Consider the following 16,968-nt stretch of genomic DNA (forward strand, 5'->3'; position numbering starts at 1 on the left):
TATTAACATACCCTCAACTGATCAAGCTTCTCCCGGATCTGAATGAACCCCAAGTGTAACTTGCCCCCGAAGTGGTCCGCAAGACGACGGTCATTGTCGTGGAGACCAAGGTAGGCCGAACAGACCTCACAGACACGCAGCTTCTGTTGTTGAAAACTGGATGCGGGCATGGAATTTCTGTATTCTTCCTGGACAGTGGGAACAGAGCAATGAAAATGAGGTCCACAGAACCACAACTAAATATTCAACCCCCAAAATGGAAATATTTGAAGGGACTATAGAGGTGACTTTTAAATAAACAAAAAATGGATCATTTACAAACTTCAGATATTTGTAACTGACTCTATTTCCATCGTTTATTTACGAAATGAACAATCATGATTTCAAAGCAATAAGGAACATTCAAAATTCTCAGACAAGCAGGATGCTGTCTGTTCTCAGAGGCCAGCAGGGAAGGCAGGTCTCAGTTACATGCAGTGGAGAGCTCTAGGAGGACCAGAGGAACAAGGGAGACTCTTCAAAAGGGGCCCTCAAAAACACAAAGCACAAAAACCAAACCAAATAAACAGACAAAACACACAAGAGCCACTCATGGAGACTGTGTTCCAACATCCAGGAAGCTGTATGCCAACTCTGCCCTAAAAGCTAAAATTTGGACACACAAATACATTAGACACTCTCTTCAAAAAAGAATGTGTCCGACAGAACGAGCAAAACACACCCCCTCCGGCAGCCACTCCAGTCAGAATGGATGAAATACAGAAGAAATGAAGTAATAAGACATGGTTCCTGGTGCTGGTGCCAAAGTCAAAACAGGTCTCTAAAACCCAGATTTAAGAAATGCATTCCAGGGGGTGCCTGGGTGACTCAGACATTAATGTTAAACACCTGTCTTCAGCTCAGGTCATGATCTCCAGGTCCTAGGATCGAGCCCCACATCAGGCTCCAGGCTGCCTCAGTGGGGAGTCTGCTTCTCCCTCTCGCTCTGCCTCTCCCTGTGCTTGGGCTCTGTCTCTCTCTCAAATGAAAAAAAAAAAAAAAAGAAAAATGCATTCCAACAGTCACTGGTCCTTATTTAAAGGGATCTTCCATGGGACACCTGGGTGGCTCAGTTGGTTAACCATCTGCCTTCGGTTCAGGTCATGATCTTGGGGTCCTGGGATCGAGTCTGGCATTGGGCTCCTTGCTCAGTTGGGAGCCTGCTTCTCCCTCTGCCTGCCGCTCCCCCTGCTTGTGTGCGTGCCCTCTCTCTCTGACAAATAAATAAAATCTTTTAAAAAATTTTAAAAAGGAGAGCCTGGGTAACTCAGTTGGTTAAGCGTCTGCCGTTGGCTCGGGTCATGATCCCAGACTTCCAGGATCGAGCCCTACATCGGGGTCCCCGCTCAGCAGGGGGGTCTGCTTCTCCCTCTGCCCTTCACCCCCCTGTGCACACTCTATCTCAAATAAATAAAATCTTTTTAAAAAATTTAAAAAAATAAAGGGGTATTCCATTAATTCATTCAAAATTCCCTAGCAAATGCAGATTAAGATACCACATGACTCACTAAACTGGCAAAGACATAAACAAAGATGCACTCTCACACACTGCTAGTAGGAGACTAGGTACGTTGGCGCAACCCACAGGGAGTGCAACTGAATTATCTGTGAAAGCCAGACAGGTGTGTGCCATTTCCAGGAACGTGTCCTAGAACATGCTCATACATGTGCCAGCAAGGAAGTGCAAGGACACTTGTGTGAACGGTCTGTGAAGATGAGAAACCACTAATGCCCTAGAAAACCACCAACAGATAGTCACATGTTCATGAAACAGAACCCTACAGCAAGAAACTGAAGGAAGTTGTATATAGCAACAAGGAGAGACCTCACAAACAGTGGTGAGTGAATAATGCAAGCGAGAAAGACATACACAGCATTTATGGGAGATTTTTTTAAAAGCACAAAGTGCTCACGTGCACAAACACACGCAAGCACACAGTTTACGGGCAGCACACACATGTAATAAAGGGTAAAGACAGAACAGAATGCACACTAATGTCTACATTAGTGACAGGAGGGACAGGAGGAGGCTGGAGAGGGAAGCACTGGGAACCTGAATTTCCATTATGATGTGCTACAGCTTTTATTAAAGAGAAAAAACAATAGAATCTTTAAAAAAAAAAAGGGGGGGGGGGAGGGGCGCGCCTGGGTGGCTCAGTTGGTTGGGCGGCTGCCTTCGGCTCAGGTCATGATCCTGGAGTCCCAGGATCGAGTCCCGCATCGGGCTCCCTGCTCGGCAGGGAGTCTGCTTCTCCCTCTGATCCTCCCCCCTCTCATGTGCTCTCTGTCTCTCATTCTCTCTGTCTCAAATAAATAAATAAAATCTTAAAAAAAATTTACTTTCAATTTCATTATTGCTAGTAAGCAGAAATATACATGATCTTTTAATGTATTGATCTTGTGTTCAGAAACCTAAGTTCATGTATTAGTTCTAATCAATTGTGGATTCTTTGGATTTTCAATGTATACCATCATGTCAACTGTGAATAGGGACAGTTTTTTTTTCCTTTTCCAATCCTGATACCTTTTATTCTTTCATTTTCCCTATTGCACTAGCACCTAATTAAAAAATGAAACAGGGCACCTGGGTGGCTCAGTTGGTTAACTGACTGCCTTCGGCTCAAGTCATGATCCCGGGGTCCTGGGATCGAGTCCCACATCAGGCTCCCCCTACTCTGCAGGGAGCCTGCTTCTCCCTCTCCCTCGGCCTGCCACTCTCCCTGCTTGTACTCTCTCTGTCAAGTAAAAAAAATAAAAAAATAAAAAATAAAAAATGAAACAAAACATCAACCAGAAAAGGTTACTCCTAGGGCGCCTGGGTGGCTCAGTTGGTTGGGCGGCTGCCTTCGGCTCAGGTCATGATCCTGGAGTCCCAGGATCGAGTCTCACATCGGGCTCCCTGCTCGGCAGGGAGTCTGCTTCTCCCTCTGATCCTCCCCCTCTCATGCTCTCTGTCTCCCATTCTCTCTCTCAGATAAATAAAATCTTAAAAAAAAAAAAAAACAAAGAGAAAAAACAAAACCAAAATCCTTAGGCAAAAATGACAAATATAGTGGACCCATAAATATTTGTGATATTCTATCCCTTTCTGTAATTTTGAAACTACCACCCTCTAATTTCTTTCAAAATAAACTCTAATTATGCTGAGTGGGAAAAAACAAAACAAAACACAACAGTCTCAAAAGGGTACGTACTGTATGACTCCATTTACATAACATTCTTAAAATGACCAGAATATAGAGATGCAGGAGATTCGTAGTTGCCAGGGGCAGAGAAGTGGATGTGGCTACAGAAGGGTCATGGGAGGGATCTTGGTGGTGATGGATATTCCGTATCGTGACTGTCAACATCCTTTCTATTATATTGTGCTATGGTTTTTCAAGATGTTATCACCACGGGAAACTGGATAAAGGGCACATGGGATCTCTCTCTATTATTCCTTGAGACTACTGAACATTCATGCCTGCTGAGAGCGGAAAGGAACTCACAGGTGCCACACCACCAGAGATCAGCCTGGCGGAGGCCTCCCCAACACCATCCTGTCTTGCCCAGCGGTTTTAAGGAGGTGGTGCTGCCTCCTGGGGGCACTCTCAGTGATGGGGATGGAGGACAATGGCTGGGGTAAGGATGCTACAGGTCCTGGATATGAACACCCATGCATCCCACATCCTGCTCCTGTCTGGGCTGTCTAAAGACATCCACATGATGAACCCCTCATCTACAATCATTTACACCCCCATACAAATCTCTGAGCCATCCCAGGGATTTCTGGTGTCTGTTCTGCTCTTGGAAGCATGAAGGGCTGGGCCTCAGGGTGCACCAAGAAGCCACAGAGCTTCCCTCCTGACTCTCTGGCCTTTCTGGTACAGCAGTCAGCAACCCAAGGAGCCCGACTCTGTTCTACATATAAACATGTATTTTCCACTTCAGTAAAAAGGAGTTTAGATTCTATGTTAAGGATTTATATACATGATTTATGTAAGACTTCATCTCTACCCAGGCTCCCTGACCCCACCACCCTAATAACTTTCTCAGCCTGTGGGTCTCAGCTAAGGGCACTTCCAGGATCACTCCACCTGGAGACCCCTGGCAACACAAAGTCACTCTCAAACTCAGACCCCATTTCTTTTGAGCACCTATCTTCATGTGAATCAATCTTATCCATCTGTTCACATACCCTTCTGTCTGTATCCCCTGCCAACTCCAGCACGGTCTCCATGAGGAGGGCCTCCTCTGGTGTGCTCACAGCTAAAAACTATCTGGGGCGCCTGGCTGGCTCAGTCGGTTAAGCATCTGCCTTTGGCTCAGGTCATGGTCCCAGGGTCCTGGGACTGAGCCCCGTGTTGGGCTCCCTGTTCGGCAGGAAGTCTGCTTTTTCCTCTCCCTCTGCCTTCCCCCACCTACTCATGCTCTCTCTTGCTCTGCTCTCTCAAATAAATAAAATCTTTAAAAAGAAAAAAAAAAACAACAACTAAAAACTATCTGGCACACAGCTGGAGCTTAACAAGCATTTACTCCGGGAATACAACCATCCCCGCCTCCCTCTGACTCTACTGTTCCCACCATTCTCAAAGCCTATGTGAGCCATTTCCAGTTCCAGTGGTAAGGACTTGAGAGCCAGAGCATATCTAATGGATAAAATAGTCTGGAAGAAAATGCCTGTCAACGATACAAACACTGAGTCCCTGACTCAGTTTCTCCACCACCCTGCCAGTGTGTCCTGGCCTGGTACCCTAGCTGACACCACTTGGATGCTACCCTCAATCTGCATAGGTTCTCTACCAGAGATGCAGTGTCACCAAGAACACGCAGGTTTTGTTCTTTAGGGCAATCTGCACTACCACTCTGGCCCACTCACACCAGTTGAGTGACCACCACAGCGCAGCAAACCCCTACAGAGCCAAAGGACCAGAGAGTAAACGACACCACTCTGGTGACTCTTCAACGCTCAGGACTGTGCTCTGCATATGGATGTTATGCTCAGGGCTGGCAAGTGACGGGCCTGATGTCACACCAGGGTTACAGGGGACACAGCAAAGGCACAAACCCAAGTACGTGCACACTCTAAATCCTACAACCCTGTCCACATAGCACCCTATTTCCAACTTCTTCCCAATATTCAAAAAAAGGAATACTTTAATTTTAGCCCAAACAGTCAACATTTAGGGGTTACTACATTTCCTCTTTCTTGAAGACATTTTCCCACCAACCTCAGCTTCTTTTTTCTTTGCACGGACTTTCTCCACTTCCATAAGAATCTTCTGGGATTCATCCACATTTCCCTCAGCTCCCAGTTGCTCAGCTTTAGCAAGAAGTTTTCCTATTTCTTCATTCAACTCATGTACTTTTTCTGCCTGAAAGAAGACAACAATCAGGTAAGCAAACATCTAAAAGCAAAAGATCTTAACAGAGACAATGAGTGTTTCTCCTGCTGTACTTCTGCTCTGTTCTACAAAAATTAAATGGAATAGCCAAGATCCTTGCAGGATCACAAGCAAACTGTAACAATTCTGACATCTTTACTGGCATCGCTGAGATTCTGACCTTAAACTAAACCTGCGTGTTGCATTCCAGTAAAAGCAGCATCATGCCTGTCACTTCCAACATGTGGCCAGGGTCATCATGGTCACTTTCTAAGCTGTCTCTTCTCATGTCTTCTATCACAACTCAACCTTCTGGGTAGGGGCCATAAATTGTCCAGGATTAAATGCATAAACTTGTACCGTAAGCAAAATGCCTCATCATTTGGGATTTAATTCTAGAAATAAGGTAGCAACTACACATATCCTAAGCAATGCTTTTATAAAACTGAGAGAAAAGGACACTGAAGAGACTCATCAGCTGCACTCAAAATCGGGAACAGAAGGAGGATGTGCTGATAGGCCAATGACACACAGATGTATCTTCTTCATTCTTCAGGACAGTCTAACCATTTCCCAACTAACTGTCTCCATTTCCTGTTTTATCTAGGGGTGTTAAAAAAAAAAAAAAAACAAAAAAACTGGGGGACAGACAGAGGCAGCTCCCGGGGGTGGAGAGCTTGCTGACAGCCTTCTCTCCTTACTGAGAAGCACCGAGGCAGCAAGGACTGTCCACCCCAAAGACGCAGAGTCAGTGCTAATGGTAAGCTGTTAGCCAGTTGGCAGGCTGGTTTTTACCAGACACTGATTTGCACACACAACTCGAGAAAGTCTCTCAGGCATACCTTCGCAGAAACTTCTGCACTGATCTCCTCTTGGGTCTCTGCCAGCCGCTTCTTGGCAAGCTCAGTTCTCCGATCACACTCAGCAATAAAGGACTCCAAGTGATCCATCGCCTAGCTCAGGAGAAGCAGAGAGCTATGATCAGTTAAGGGTAAGGTCTTGGAACCCATCAATTCAATAGGACATACACTCCTGGGTTGGTTTCTTAAAGCCTGTAAGTTCAGTGGGAAGATCTTCAACTACACTACAGCTAGCACATCCATAATCACATTTAACCAAGGGGCTTTGTTAAACCAAGTGATCATTCAGAAGCATGGTCTTCTCATCTGATCTATTTATTCCTAAAAGTTGTAAAAGGACCCCCATCCCTCGATAATATTTCCCGGATTTTTTTTGGCCATAATTAGTAGCGTTCTCTGTGGGGAAGCAAATGCTGGACTGAGACTAGTATCGGAGGCCCTCTTCTGGTGAGCTGTGGGGGGTGCGGATCATGTACTCACTGGTCTGTGTGAGCCACGTAAATATTATTCCCCCATGTTCTGAGGGTAGAGATCCCCCTTCCACCTCAAAACAAAACAACAGAACAAATATTACTGAGAGTTGTGAGCACAGGTCGTTATTGCCTGTCTAAAGTAGCAGGAGAACTGGTAACTACTTCCCCAAAGAGATAAAGGGAAAGAAACTCTAGAAATCTACCTGCTCACTCTGAAGACTTATGGGGGAAACACGAGAACACTAATGAGCTGCTTCACATGTGTTAGGCAGTTAATTTGCCAGGACCAGTCAAAGGCCCCAGCATAACCTCAGATAGACCTACAACTAGGATATCTGCCAGGCTATGACCGGTGACTGGCAAGCAGCACCTCCTAAGTTACACCCGTTAGTGCACTTGCAAAGGTTGGCATTGTGTTAAGTGTGACAGCAAGGGAATTTAGCACAGGATGACAGGACTGCATCATGTGATCTATCACCAAAAAATACAGAAGAAAAAACTTTGGGTGGAGATGATATAAAGCAGATGAAGGTTACGCCAACAGACCAAGTGGTGATAATCTATGTCCCTCCGCCCAAAGATGGCCAGAGAGAGCAAATCAGCTGTTAAGAAAGCACTCTACGAGGATCAGTGTGACACTGGAATGGACGACAGGGTTAGGGTCTCCTCCAGAAATCTTAAATACTCTTTTCAAATAAATGCATACTTGGACATAAGTCAAGACAGAGAATAGGCTCTCTGACAGTGCCAAGCCCCACAGGGTGCTGGAGAAAGGCTAAAGCATAATCACCCACTGAGGACAACTCCCAATTTCACTCCATAATTTTGGAATTCAGGACCTCTTTCCTGTTGTTGGACATCCAAATATTCCCTGATAAACATTTCTCACTATGTTCAAATCCATCAGGAAAGCAAATGATCAGCATTTGTCTGCATGCACCATACTTCCTGGAAAGACAGAGTTGACAATCCTGCTGACAGTGATAACTAACCAAGATCAAGGTGCCGGCAAGCTGATACAGGTCACATGCCTCCTGTGAGGGACAATGGATCCTAGAAGACCACCCTTATATGCCCCAGGTTCACCCACACAGAGGTACTAAGTCTATGGTGCAGTGTCCTTCTGTTATCTACCCAAACAGAGTGATTTCACACCTGAGACAGACCCACGAATCCACTCATCAGGGTTGAAGACAAGTGGGTGACATGGGACACCTTGACTAATTAAAGCAACCAGCGGCAGCTTCAGCAGAACCCAAATCAACTACAGACTCAGACATCTGATAGGCTAAAAACTAAACGGTAACTTCACAACACAGAATAGGCAGACCACAGAGACATCTTTTAACTGCCACATTCTTTAAAAGATGGCACTCTGGAGGTGTCTGGGTGAAGCGTCTGCCTTTGGCTCAGGTCATGATCCGAGGGTCCTGGGATCAAGTCCCTCATCGGGCTCCCTGCTCAGTGGGGAGCCTGCTTCTCCCTCTCCCTCGCTCATGCTCTCTCTCTCAAATAATAAAAAAAAAAAATCTTAAAAAAGATGGCACTCTGTTCTACTGCCCCTTCTCCTGTTCAATGTGCTTGTCAATTTCAGATCGAGTCTTAAAATATATCAAAGAGGAGAGGTTTAAATAATTTTTTTTTTTAAAGGTATTCAAGTCGGGGTGCCTGGGTGGCTCAGTGAGTTATACATCTGCCTTCGGCTCAGGTCATGATCCCGGGGTCCTGGGATCGAGCTCCGCACTGGGGCCCCCTGCTCAGTGGGGAGCCTGCTTCTCCCTCTCCCTCTGCACCCCCCACCCCTGCTCATGCTTTAAAATCTAAAAAAAAAAAAAAAGAGTATTCAAGTCTAAAAATTAAGTCCTAATCACAACCTACTGTTTACTAGAAAGTCACCCAAGCTCTACAACTTAAGGGTGGTACGATGAAACATGGACGATTGGGGATGCCTGAACACAGCGCCGGCACACAGTAAGCACGTGAGTCTCACTGCTGCTGGAGGCTGTTCGTCCACACTCAGGATTGTGTGATGCTATTCCCAGTGTTGCCAGCCCAGCAGAAATGACACTGGCCAGAAATCAGTGAGGCTGAGATGGGCTGTCAAGGAGACTGGTCATGGTGCACATGTGTCCCTGTGCTGTGCTGCACGTCCACACGGAAACTGGAAGGTCTCCATTTCCCAGATGAAGAAACTGAGGTACGGTTTCCACACTACTAAGTGATGGCATCAGGGTACAAGCACCCTTATGGTTTGGCTCCAAAATCCCTACACTCAATGTGCACAACTCTGAGGCAGTCACCACCAGCCCAGTTCATAGATGTACAGAAAAAGTTAAAATAACTTGCCCAAGGTCACAAAGGGGTTCTAACCCAGAACATCATCTGACTTAGTCAATGTAACTATTATAACATATATCTGTAGACAGAAAAAGTAGGTGTAATCAGAACTAGTTTCATTTGATATATTAAAGATAGTCTGGAAATTAGTTGATATAATGTGTAGTTTCAGAAACCTGTAAATAAAACATCACAAACCAAGACAATTTGGGGAAAAAGTTAATTGTATTTTTACTGAGTTAAAAAGAATCAGTTCTATATTTTCAGTATGTGGACACTAAAGAAATTGTACTGCTCTGTAACTTTTTCACAGCTTAAATTAACGTGTTAATATTGCTATTTGTTTGCCAGTGTTCAAGCTGAGAAACTTGAAATGTTATTTATACAGATTACCTAGTAGCAGACATTACATACTCTTTCCTAGGGAATTTCTGGATAAAACACTTTCAGGAAGCCAAGGCCAGGCCTTGGCATGGTCACGCTGAGGCTGTGTTAAGCTAGAAGGAGCCAATGGTGAGGACAGGGAGGCACCTTCTCCCACATAAAACACCAGTGGTTCCACCCACCAAGCTCAAGCCGAGGGTCTAGGCAGGCAATACCTCCACAAAGAAATACCTTTCTATAACTCTGACGGGCAAAGACCCCAAAATATGGTTACTCACTGTTAGCAAAGATGTGAAGATGGGAACTCTTCTACACTGCTGGTGGGAGCATTCGCTCCGCTGGATAACACCATGGTATCATCAAAACCCCAGATACCCCTCTGATCCAACAGTTCTGCATCTAGGAATCTCCCCTGCATACATGCAAACAATGCATACATGCAAACAAGGGCAATGTGTAATGTAGCACCATGATCATCAACAGGAGACTGGTCATATAAAGAAGATATCCATCGTCTGGAATGCTGTGCAGCCACAAAAAGGAATAAGGAACTCTACACAAAGATATACTAAAACGTTAAACAAAAAAAGGAAGGGTGAGGTTAGAATAGGTGTATAAATTACCACTCGTGTAAAAGAAAAAACAGGAATATAGACATTCTGTCTGCCTCAGGTATCCACATAAACTCTAAAGCACACAGAAGACACTGGGTAGTTCTAGAGGCAACCAGATGACTGAAGAACAGAGCAGGAGAGAGGTTTCACATGTACCTTCTTTACTGGTAAATTCTGATCCAAGTGAAAGTTATACATGTTTTTACGTTAGTAAGAGATGCTGTAACCTCAGTGAAATAACTCATCTAGGCAACAATCCTCAAGCGCTGCTTAAAGCATCAGGTCAAAGGCTGAAGGGGACCTTGACCATCAACAGGTCAAGGCTGCCTTCAACAACGGTGCCGGCTGAGGTGATACACGAGCAGGTGCAAAGCTCTGCCTCTGAAATGTTCCCATCACAAGAGAAAAACTTAAATCTGATGATCAAGCCTCCAGATCTAACTCCTAAGAATTTCAAAGACAAGGGGAATCATGTTAAAGAAGACATCATGAGGCTATAATCAGCAAAATCCAGGGTATGAGACTTTTAAAAAAATTAATTACTTCAAATACATTTAAAAAGATTTACAAAGCATTCTAATGTGTAGCCCTTATTTTGAATCCTGAGTCAGAGAAATAAAACTATAAAAGAATCCTTTCTGAAGTCATCTGGGAAATTTGAACTCTATCAGATGCTAGGAAATTACTTTTAAAGATGACTGTTTTTAGTAAAGTCCTCAAATTCTACATGTACTATTTACAGTATTTACAGATGAAATTCTATCTTGTAGCTATAAAAAGTAATCGGGGCAGGGGGACACGTGCCTGCTTGGCTCAGTTAGAGGAGCGTGTGACTCTTGATCTCAGGGTTGTGGGTTCGAGCCCCATGTTGGGTGTAGATACTACTTAAAAAATATAATTTTTTTAAAGATCTTATTTACTTGAGAGAGAGAGAAATCGAGTGCAAGCTGAGGGGAGGGGCACAGGGAAAAGGAGAAGCAAAGTCCCTGCTGAGCAGGGAGTCGGACATGGGGCTCCATCCTAGGACTTGGAGATCATAACCTGAGCCGAAGACAGATGCTTAACTGACTGAGCCAACCAGGTGCCCGCCAAAAATATAATCTTAAGGGGCGCCTGAGACGCTCAATTGAGCGTCCGCCTTTGGCTCAGGTCCTGATCCCAGAGTCCTGGGATCGAGCCCCGCACCAGGCTCCTTGATCAGCAGGGAGTCTGCTTCTCCTTCTCCCTGTCTCCCAGCTCTCACTCTGTATCTCAAATAAAGAAAATCTTAAAAAAAAGGAAGAAAAATATAACCTTAAAAAAAAAACCCAGGGGTGGCTCAGTCGTTAAGTGTCTGCCTTCGGCTCAGGTCATGATCTCAGGGTCCTGGGATCGAGCCCTGCATCAGGCTCCCTGCTCAGCGGGAAGCCTGCTTCTCCCTCTCCCACTCCCTCTGCTTGTGTTCCCTCTCTCGCTGTGTGTCTCTCTCTCTCTGTCAAATAAATAAATAAAAATCTTAAAAAAAAAAAACCCAGGGGTGCCTGGGTGGCTCAGATGGTTGAGCATCTGCTTTCAGCTCAGGTCATGATCCCAGGGTCCTGGGATAGAGCCCCACATCGGGATCCCTGCTCTGCAGGAAGCCTGCTTCTCCCTCTCCTGCTCCCCCTGCTTGTGTTCCCTCTCTGGTGGTCTCTTTCTCTGTCAAATAATTAAAATCTTAAAAAAAAAAAAAAAATCCAGTGGGGAAACACAAGGATAAAGATGAAACAAGAGTCTTCATGTCAATAATCATTGGAAACTGGGAGACAAAACCCAGAAATTTCATTGTAATATCCTGTTCACTTCTGTATCTTTAAAACTTTTCCTTAACACATTTTTAAAAACATGCCAAGTAGATTCTGTCACCACCAAGCATACCAGATCTCAACACACATGGCAACGGCAATGCTGAAATATTTACACATAAAATGACTGAGATGTGTGCAGTCTGTTTGGAGATCTGTGAGAAGCTGTGGGAAGATGAAACCCAGCTGGCTGTGGACTGATCACTCCCAACGCTAAGGGATGGATATAAGGAAATTCATCACAAGATTACATCCACTTTTGATATTTGAGGTTCTCCATAATAAAGTTTAAAAAAACCTTCCTGGTGGGATACCTGGGTCGCTCAGTTGGTTAAGCATCCAACTCTTGGTCTCGGCTCAGGTCATGATCTCAGGGTCGTGAGATTGAGCCCTGCATTGGGCTCTGTGCTCGGTGGGGAGTCGACTTGAGATTCTCTCTCCCTCTGCCTCTTCCCTCCCTTGCAGGTATGCAATCTCTCTCTCTCTCAAATCAATCAATCCCTGATAAATCAACCTTTCTTAAGAAGGTTTACTTTTTTTAGATTTTATTTATTTATTTGAGAGAGAGAGAGAGAGAGAGTGATCACGAGCAGGGCGGGAGGGGAAGAGGGGGAAGCAGACTCCCCACTGAGCAGGAAGCCCGATGCGGGACTTGATGCCAGGACCCTGGGATCATGACCTGAGCTGAAGGCAGACGCTTAGCCCAGGCCGCCTTAGTCTCTTCTTTTAATAGAAAAATAGTTTATGTAATCATAGCTTTATTTTATTTTATTATTTTGTTTTTAAAGATTTTTATTTATTTGTTAGAGAGAGAGAGCACAAGCAGGGGGAGTAGGAGAGGGAGAGGGAGAAGCAGGCTCCTCACTGAGCAAGGAGCCTGATGTGGGACTTGATCCCAGGACCCTGGGATCATGACCTGAGCCGAAGGCAGACGCTTAACGACTGAGCCACCCAGGCGTCCCTGTAATCATAGCTTTAAACTGCTTTATGAACACAACTCCCTACACCCTTTTTGCCAGCAGAGCCTCAGAATTCTGACCTAGAACCAATCCTTAAACCGACAGTGTGACACAGGCTTCCAGCAACTGCTCTTAAACACTCTGCTAAACCCTAACCAACCAAGGTCAGCTTGTGGCAGGTAAGAAGCAAGCTGCTGCTGTTGGGGGGCCTGGGCTGGCTCAGTCAGAACAGCTCGTGACTCCTGATCTCAGGGTCATTAGTTTGAGCCCGATGTTGGGGGTGTAGAGATTATTTAAATTAAAAAAAAAAAAAAGGCAGCAAGTTGTTGCTTTTAAAGTGTCTGAGTCCCTGCATTTGAAGTAGTAAGGGGGATGCCTGGGTGGCTCAGTTGTTAAGCGTCTGCCTTCAGCTCAGGTCATGATCCCAGGGTGGTGGGATCCAGCCCCACATCGGGCTCCCTGTTCCACAGGAAGCCTGCTTCTCCCTCTCCCACTCCCCCTGCTTGTGTTCCCTTTCTCACTGTGTCTCTCTCTGTCAAATAAATAAATAAACAAAATCTTTAAAAAATAAAAAAAAGGGATGCCTGGGCTCAGTCGGTTAAGCGTCTGCCTTAGGCTCAGGTCATGACCTCAGGTTCCTGGGATTGAGTCCTGCATCGGGCTCCCTGCTCAGCGGGGAGCCTGCTTCTCCCTCTGCCTGCCGCTCCCCCTGCTTGTGCTCTCTCTCTGACAAATAAATAAAATCTAATAAATAGATAAAAATAATAAATAAATAAATCTGAAATAGTAAGGGACTGCCTCCAAGGAGGGGAGAGCACATTCCATGTTTTAAAGGCCAGGTCTACCAATTCTCTAAGTAGTGTATCTTCAATAAGACCACACACACACAAAAAAACTAGAGGTGAACTCTCTAGTACACACAATTTTTTACCTTTGTCTTACTCGAGGTATCACCACAATTTTGTCACTAAGTAGATTCTGTAAAGTTTCGAGGGCAGTCTGACAGGAATAAATCATAATTTACTAACTCATTTCTCTCTTCTTGAACATTTCCGTTGTGTCCAATTTTTCAATGTTATAAACAATCCTACCATAAACACATTTGTGTACCAATGTCTGCCTGTATTTCTAATTACTTCCTAAGGCTAGAGATTTATAAAAATAAATCATAAGGCAGAAATATTTTTACGTTTTCATTTCTGCCTATTATGTTAGCTAACAGGACCTGATAACTTCACATGGTACAGAAAATAGTTTCTTCTTCTCCCCCCCACAAGAAATAATTACTTAATGGGGTCCCTGGGTGGTTTAGTCGGTTAGACATCTGACTCTTGATTTCAGCTCAGGTCATGATCTCGGGGTCGTGAGATCTAGCTCAATGCTGGGTGTGGAGCCTGCTTGAGATTCTCTCCCTCCCTCCCTGCCCCCACCCCCAGCTCCTGCGTGGTTTCTCCAAAAAAAAAAATTACTTAAGAATTTGGTATACGGGGCGCCTGGGTGGCTCAGTCGGTTGAGCAGCTGCCTTCGGCTCAGGTCATGATCCCAGGGTCCTGGGATCGAGCCCCACGTCTGGCTCCCTGCTCAGCGGAGAGCCTGCTTCTCCCTCTCCCTCTGCCTGCCACTCTGCCTACTTGTGCTCGCTCTCTCTCTGTCAAATAAATAAATAAAATCTTTAAAAAAAAAAAAAAAGAATTTGGTATATATTTTTTAAAATTGCCTTAAAATGCATACCTAAGCACTCAATTTTTATTCCAACCAAACAAGACAGTTTGGTAAGTTTCCATATTTCTTCTTCACATCAATGCATACATCCTCTGTCTTCTACAATCTTCAGCTGTGCAGTATTTCATTTCACTGTAACATGACTATTTAGCTCCTCTAAAAACAAACGTATTTGGGTATTTTCACTTTTTCACTAATTCAAAACGATGCAATGAACATCTCAAGTCTTCTCATACATATGCGAATGTCCTTGTAGGACAACTTCTTACAAATTGCTTAAATATTTTAGATTTGTAAAAAGGGCTGATGAGCTCTCGTAGAAGATCTACTAAAAGTCAAATGTCAATCTATAAATTCAGCAACTAATTATGAAAATAGATCTTAACAATAGAGGCACCTGGGTGGCTCAGTCGGTTAAGCCGTCTGCCTTCAGCTCAGGTCATGATTCCGGGGTCCTGGGATCGAGCCCCGTATCGGGCTCCCTGCTCCATGGGGACCCTGCTTCTCCCTCTCCCTCTGCTGCTCTATCTCAAATAAATAAATAAAATCTTAAAAAAAAAAAAAAAGATCTTAATGACGCCTTCTGTAAAAATACATCTTATTTTAAACTAATACATCATGAATTAATAAATCAACTAAAAACCCAAGTTTTAGCAAGGTTTTTCTTTTTTAAAGATTTTTTATTTATTTATTTATTTGAGACAGAGAGAATGAGAGAGAGAGAGCACATGAGAGGGGGGAGGGTCAGAGGCAGAAGCAGGCTCCCCACTGAGCAGGGAGCCCGATGCGGGACTCGATCCCGGGACTCCAGGATCATGACCTGAGCCGAAGGCAGTCGCTTAACCAACTGAGCCACCCAGGCACCCAGCAAGGTTTTTCTTTTATAAAAAAACAAACAAAAGGCATGGATGTCTTAGCAAGACAATCTAGTATGCAAAGCTTTCTCACCGACCTGATTACAATAATCTGTTCTAAAAATATATATATACAACCCTTGTATGACAAAAATGGTTTAAAATATAACTCAAATGCCTGTTATCTTTAATATATTTGATAAGCTTTTCAACATTAAAGCAAACGTTCTGAGTTTGAGGTCAGGTGTCCCCCTGACTGGCCCACTACAAGGGGTCCAACTGCTCTGCCAGCACCACATGGTGCTGCCTCCATTAATTCTGGCAAATAACATCAGGCTTAAGGTACTTCCTGAAACTCTGGTAAATGGTGGACCCACCTAACAGAGTTATAACCAATAATGGAGATCTACCAAAACTCCTGGTGAGCTACAGAATATGCTACTAAGAAAAACCAGAACCAGTCATGGATTAGTGATGGTTTACAACCTGTGACAATGAAACCTATGCCCATTTCCCAACAGTGATGACCGCACTGCAGCCCTTCCAGAAACCAACCTCAAGAGGGACGCCTGGGAGCTGCTGGTCCAGAACCTGGGCCTTGGACAGTGCAGGGGCCTCACAGAAGGCCAGGAGCCCAGAACCACCAGCAGGTGGGCAGCAGCAGGTCAGGATTATCAAGAGTCAGCCCACTGACCACATCTGACCAAAATGTTTCTGAAGAGTTTTCTGCTTCTCAAAACCGACATTTTGACACAAAAAATCACAACTAGCCTTCTGATAAACATATCTCTTCATCGTGTACCAGCTATCTTTAAAAAATGAAACTAACCTCCAGAGAGAGCTACTGGATGGCTGGTTACATGGAAAGGGGAGACTTTTTACCAGAGCCTTTTAGACCTCTGAAATCTCCCACAGTGAACATGCATTACCTACCAAAAAGATTTAAAAACTGATTTTCATCAAATTAACTTAACAAGGGGTGCCTGGGTGGCTCAGTCGTTAAGCGTCTGCCTTCGGCTCAGGTCATCATCCCAGGGTCCTGGGATCGAGCCCCGCATCGGGCTCCCTGCTCTGCGGGAAGCCTGCTTCTCCCTCTCCCACTCCCCCTGCTTGTGTTCCCTCTCTCGCTGTGTCTCTCTCTGTCAAAAAATAAATAAAATCTTAAAAAAAAAAAAAAAAATTAACAAATCTGTATTTTGAGAAAAGCCTTTATTTTTCCATTAGTTTACTCTGTAAAAGTAAGGAGATAAAACAAGTTCTTTTAGCTTGGTATTTTAAAGTCAGGCCACTTTTAATTACTTATCAGAGTAAACCATGTACATCCAAACACTACTGATATGTATAAATTAAAAACTTAAGGGCTCCAAGCTGAGTATGGAGCCTACTTTAGAAAAAAGAAAAGAAGAATTTAAAGGTGGGGTAAATTGTATGGCATGTGAATTATATCTTAAAGCCATTGAAGAAACTTTTTAAGGTAAAATCTCCCTCCTTAACACCCAGAGGTATCTTCCTCTTAGCTTTATAAAGCAACATTCCACTG

At 44.3% G+C, this 16,968-nt stretch overlaps 1 protein-coding gene across 9 annotated transcripts in view; it reads right to left on the reverse strand.

Annotated features, from left to right (window-relative positions):
- Positions 1 to 16,968, reverse strand: part of LUC7L (LUC7 like) — a 69,601-nt gene that overhangs the window by 41,286 nt on the left and 11,347 nt on the right. For all 9 annotated transcript variants that reach the window (XR_010411763.1, XR_010411762.1, XR_010411765.1 and 6 more), the window contains 3 exons: positions 6,245 to 6,355; positions 5,250 to 5,393; positions 12 to 188 (listed from right to left, as the gene is read on the reverse strand). Coding sequence is in view for 5 of the 9 variants with exons in the window: in XM_064592214.1 (XP_064448284.1) it covers positions 12 to 188; positions 5,250 to 5,393; positions 6,245 to 6,355 (432 nt within the window). In the remaining 4 variants the exon portion in view is untranslated. The remainder of the gene's footprint in view (positions 1 to 11; positions 189 to 5,249; positions 5,394 to 6,244; positions 6,356 to 16,968) is intronic.

The sequence above is a fragment of the Mirounga angustirostris genome, unplaced genomic scaffold, assembly GCF_029215605.1.
Source record: "Mirounga angustirostris isolate CCGP_5_RB_7025 unplaced genomic scaffold, mMirAng1.0.hap1 SCAF_5, whole genome shotgun sequence".
NCBI lineage: Eukaryota > Metazoa > Chordata > Mammalia > Carnivora > Phocidae > Mirounga > Mirounga angustirostris.